Source organism: Rhipicephalus sanguineus, unplaced genomic scaffold (genome assembly GCF_013339695.2).
Source record: "Rhipicephalus sanguineus isolate Rsan-2018 unplaced genomic scaffold, BIME_Rsan_1.4 Seq10900, whole genome shotgun sequence".
In the NCBI taxonomy this organism is placed as follows: domain Eukaryota; kingdom Metazoa; phylum Arthropoda; class Arachnida; order Ixodida; family Ixodidae; genus Rhipicephalus; species Rhipicephalus sanguineus.
Genome location: NW_023614302.1, coordinates 35,001 through 39,486, shown reverse-complemented (window position 1 = coordinate 39,486; position 4,486 = coordinate 35,001). Strand labels below are relative to the sequence as shown.

General features: G+C 50.8%; 1 protein-coding gene and 3 non-coding genes across 4 annotated transcripts in view; 3 read left to right on the top strand and 1 right to left on the bottom strand.

The window, feature by feature from the left end:
* Positions 1 to 985: 985 nt before the first annotated feature.
* Positions 986 to 2,005, bottom strand: LOC119376076 (uncharacterized). The gene has a single exon (XM_037646052.1). It carries the CDS (start codon positions 2,003 to 2,005, stop codon positions 986 to 988), a length of 1,020 nt encoding a protein of 339 aa, XP_037501980.1.
* A 2,111-nt stretch (positions 2,006 to 4,116) lies between these two features.
* Positions 4,117 to 4,198, top strand: Trnal-aag (transfer RNA leucine (anticodon AAG)). The gene has a single exon. It is a non-coding gene; the product is annotated as a tRNA-Leu (tRNA).
* A 75-nt stretch (positions 4,199 to 4,273) lies between these two features.
* Trnal-aag (transfer RNA leucine (anticodon AAG)) lies at positions 4,274 to 4,356 on the top strand. Its single transcript has one exon. It is a non-coding gene; the product is annotated as a tRNA-Leu (tRNA).
* A 73-nt stretch (positions 4,357 to 4,429) lies between these two features.
* Positions 4,430 to 4,486, top strand: part of Trnal-aag (transfer RNA leucine (anticodon AAG)) — an 82-nt gene continuing 25 nt past the window's right edge. Inside the window, exon 1 of the tRNA in view lies at positions 4,430 to 4,486. This exon is cut by the window's right edge and continues 25 nt beyond it. This is a non-coding gene — a tRNA (tRNA-Leu).

Here is a 4,486-nt window from a genome sequence, read left to right as displayed (position 1 = left end):
GTGAAATTAACAGTGACTGTGCTGTAGAGTAAACTGAGCGGACGGTGTGTTCCTGTTATTGCTTGGCTGCATTTATTGGCCTTTAGGGGCATGTAAAGGTTGTCGATGGCTCCAACATGACTGCCTCGGCAGACCTGAAGCTTACAATTGCTTCTCGCAGTGCTTGCATTGGCATTATTCATCTGAACAGGCTATAAAGAACACTAAGGGTGTCACAACTACCTGTAAATGGGCAACAGGGGCACGGCACTGGGCTTGCTTTGATATTATTTTTTGAAGCGGCTTAGTGAAATTAACAGTGACTATGCTATGGAGTAAACTGGGCCGACGGTGTGTCCCTGTTATTGCTTGGCTGCACTGATTGGCCTTTAGGGGCATGTAAAGCTTCTCGGTGGTTCCAACGTAGCCACTTTTGTTTTCGTTTCAACATACGCCCTGCCAACATTGGCAGTCAACTTCGCCTCGGCTGCTGCTACTTCACCATAGGGCGCCACAACATGGCAATGGCTGCACAAATGAGCAGTTTGGGCTTCACTAAAGTAATAATGTTTTATAATTGTTCCTTACTTGCATGAGCTAGATACCCAAACAATGAAACCACATTAATGTGCTGTGGCGTGCAGGCTGTTAACAGTGGTTGTCAATTTCGCGTTGACTGCAGCTATCTCATCAACGGGCCTGTCAAGCTGGACAGTGGCTGCCTGGATGAGGATCTTGGGCGCCACATGGTTTTTCAGGGTTAATAATTATGTTTGCATTTCGATTTGCCAGCATTTCAGCATGTTTCCATGCCAGTAGTTAAATTGAGCAAAATGTGTGCAGGACGTTGCTCTTTCAGAATTGAACTTCCATTAAAAGGAATACGCCATCAAATGAACTGCCTACTTATTTGAGGGGTCACGGAGTGGATGACTGAACACAATATCCCCACCGGCAACATTTAGGTAGCCCTGATAAGGGCTGTTATTTAATTAATAGGTAGCCGTTAAGCTTCCTCGAGGGGCTCAAAGCCGGACAGCTCGCAGTCAGAGTCGCTTTCTTCAGTGTCATCTTCCCCCAGTTGGATGACGATGGGCTGGACATGGTCACTTCCAGACGTGTCAACTCGGAACTTAGCCTCCAGTTCCATCACATGCCGGATGTTCTTCCTCCAGTCTTCCGCCGTTACGTTCTTGATTTTTTCCCTCAAGATGTCTTCAACAGTGCACAGCTTAAAGTCTCGGTTGTCCGCAGCGATACCATTTTTCACCTTTGCCCACACGAGCTCAATGGGATCGAATTCGCAGTGGTACGGCGGGAGCCTGAGCACAACGCAACCGGCCCTTGCAGCTGCGTTGTCTATGATGTAGCTGAGAAAGCGTGGCTTCACAGATGCCACCAACTCAAGCAGCTGCCTCTTCACTAACGTCGCGCTGTAGGCGATGTCCTTGCTATTCAGCCACTCTTGTATGTTTTCCTTCTTCCAGGACGTCGTCGGCAATTTCTCTTCTTGCCGGGAGTGGTAAGGTGCATTGTCCAAAACAATGACACTACCAGCTGGCAACTTCTGCAGCACGTCGCCGAACCATCCCTCGAAGCGATTGCCGTCCATTTCTTCGTGGTAATCGCCTGTTTTTCGCCCTCGGAATACATCCAAGCAGCCGTCTACGAACCCATCTTCACTGCCGATGTGCGTGACGATCAGGCGCTGGCCTTTCCCAGAGGGTTGTTTCAGACCCGTTGAAAGGCCATTTGCGCGAGCGTACAGGCGTCCGCGCTTCTGCACCACGGTGTCTGTCCATACGGTCAACTGAGTGTGTCCCGCCGTCACCCATGTCTCGTCCAGGAAGAAGATCTTTCGGCCTTCCGCCCGGTAGCGCTCCACGTCACGAAGGTAGCGATTCCGCCACTCGACGATGTCGTCGCGGTCGATAAGCAGCGAGTTGCGGCACCTCTTCTCGTACTTGAAGCCGATCTCGGCAAGCAGGCGCCGCACAGTACAGCGCTTCAGTGACGGGAGATCCATACGGTTCGAGAACTCGTTGGTTATCTTCTCGACCGTCGGTATCTCGTTGCGGCGAAAGAAATCGTGCACACATGACCTCAGCGCGCACAACGTGAAGCTGTCATATTTCGTGCTGCGTCTTCTCCGCATTTCGTGGGCGCTTTCGCGAGGGCGTCGAGAGATTGCCGCCCGAAGAAGACGAAGCCTTGGCCTCTCTCCTCACCTTGAAGACTGTGCTTTCGCTGACACCGAGCATCTCGGCGACAAACTTGCTCGTGTCCTCCACGCTGCGTTCGGGCTCCCTGTTGCGCCAGTACGTGTAGCAGTGGAAGATCATGTTCCGTGAATCGATGTTGAGGATGTGGCCGCTCTTGTTCTTGCCGACGCTCCTTGGTGGTGTGGACATCGAGGCAACACAAGGCTCGTTCGGCAACAAAGAATCGCCTTCCGATGTCACCTCGCTGGGCTCCATGGCGGAAAACTCGCGCTGAACGCCGTGCGAAATCTCGCGAGATCGCAGGTTTGCAAAAAGAAAAAAAAACGTGAAAGAAAAAGAAAATAAGATGCATCACATTCTTGAAAATAAGTTTGTGAAAGCATAAAACTAAAAAAAAGCAGAAATATTTTGCTATTTAAAACCAGGAGACAAGCATCCATGTATTTATTTAAAACGATGAACGAAGCTTTCTTTTACCTTTCCTGCCTCGGTCGTCTTCTCGCCCCAGGTTTGTGATGGTTTCGATAAGTGCATTGTGCCTTTAAGTATTTGTTAAACAGCAACTGATTAATTTTAGGCTCGGGAAGCGAGTAGTAAATTATCCGTGTACATGTAAACAAGCGCAAAAACCATGCAGAGCTGCCCTTTCTACTTTTGTCCCTTGCAACGAATTTAGAGAGCAGACGACGCGCAGCGTTGTAGAAGGCACGGGGTTATTTTTCTCTCGCGATCCGGCATGTGCTGTTGCATTCCCATCACGACAGCTCTATCAAACCAGTCATCAAGGTACGAAAGTATTATACGTACCGGGAATTACGCGATTTAGAACCACAATTTTTTTTAAGCGGGACTATTTCTTTGCCGCGGAGGCAATCGGCTGCCGCGCTTCGGTCATATGGGCGGGGCCTCTCCTTTTTTCTAAAGTTGTACCCGACGATAGCTCACGGAATGTGTATATAACCGCTCCTGTGACTGCAGGTTGCTTTCGCTGGCACACGGCCGGCATGCCCTCGCCTTTCGTGACGAAACGCTGTACTCTATAAGGTTGCCGAAGTGATACTCTCAAGGCTGCTGTTTCGCTCCAGTGGTTTTCCTCGATGGGATATAAAATCGCAATAAAATCGCGTAGTTATCAAAAGCATGTAAAAGGTCAGCTATTAAGAAAATTTTCAATTTCGCGCCATGTAGTGCAAATGCGCGACGTCGCTACCGCTTCCGGCAGTGACGTCATATTTTATTTTTTTATATTTTGCTTGCCGTTAGTTGTCCCCGCGATACGTAGATGACGACTGTGGCAACGAGCCGCCAACTACTCGATACACCAGAAGCCTGGGAGAGGTCCTTAAGAAGCACAAACTGGCACATACAGACCAGGCTGGCGGACTGGTCCGCTAGTGTTGCGGCCTCCTCGGTCCCAATCTAGCCCCCCCCGTCCAGCCTGGTTCCCCCATTCCCACTCCAATTTATTGTCAATAAAGTTTATTCCTCCTTCTCCACTCCATACACGGGTATCTTTGGAAGTTACACTACCAGTTTACATATACCTCGCGCGACGATGTAAAGTTGCGATGTGTAAACGTTGGGCCCACGCAAAAGTATCGCTTGTTCGATCCCCTTTGCGGATCCCTCCAAGTTCAGTGTTGCTCAGAATTCTGTTCGCGGCCTTGCTTGTTGCGTTGCGCTCTTTCCGTCGCAGTGGCCTGCGAACGATAACAATATTCTGAACGTGCTTTCTTTCGCCGTGCAGCTGCGGCAGTCAACGTTGGCGGCCGTCCACGGGCACGGCGCCAGGACTTTTCTTGCGACTCCGGTAGAGGGCGGGACAGGCGCAGCATCAGACGAGGTCGTCTGTCGTGCGACGCGTATTGCGAGCGGCTCCGCACGGCGAGTCGGTCACTGGCTGTTCAACCGTATCGGTAGCGTGGCCGAGCGGTCTAAGGCGCTGGTTTAAGGCACCAGTCTCTTCGGGGGCGTGGGTTCGAATCCCACCGCTGCCAAAACATTTTTTGCTTATTAACCCGGTCATTTGTTCTGCTTACTGAACATTGCGCTATCAACGTTAGCTGAACGTCGGTAGCGTTGGCCGAGCGGTCTAAGGCGCTGGTTTAAGGCACCAGTCTCTTCGGGGGCGTGGGTTCGAATCCCACCGCTGCCAAAACATTTTTGCTTATTAACCGGTCATTTGTTCTGCTTACTGAACATTGCGCTATCAACGTTAGCTGAACGTCGGTAGCGTGGCCGAGCGGTCTAAAGCGCTGGTTTAAGGCACCAGTCTCTTCGGGGGC

What these genes read in the sequence shown, in the direction of transcription:
- LOC119376076 (XM_037646052.1), bottom strand. Translation starts at nt 2,005, where the DNA reads ATGGATCTCCCGTCACTGAAGCGCTGTACTGTGCGGCGCCTGCTTGCC.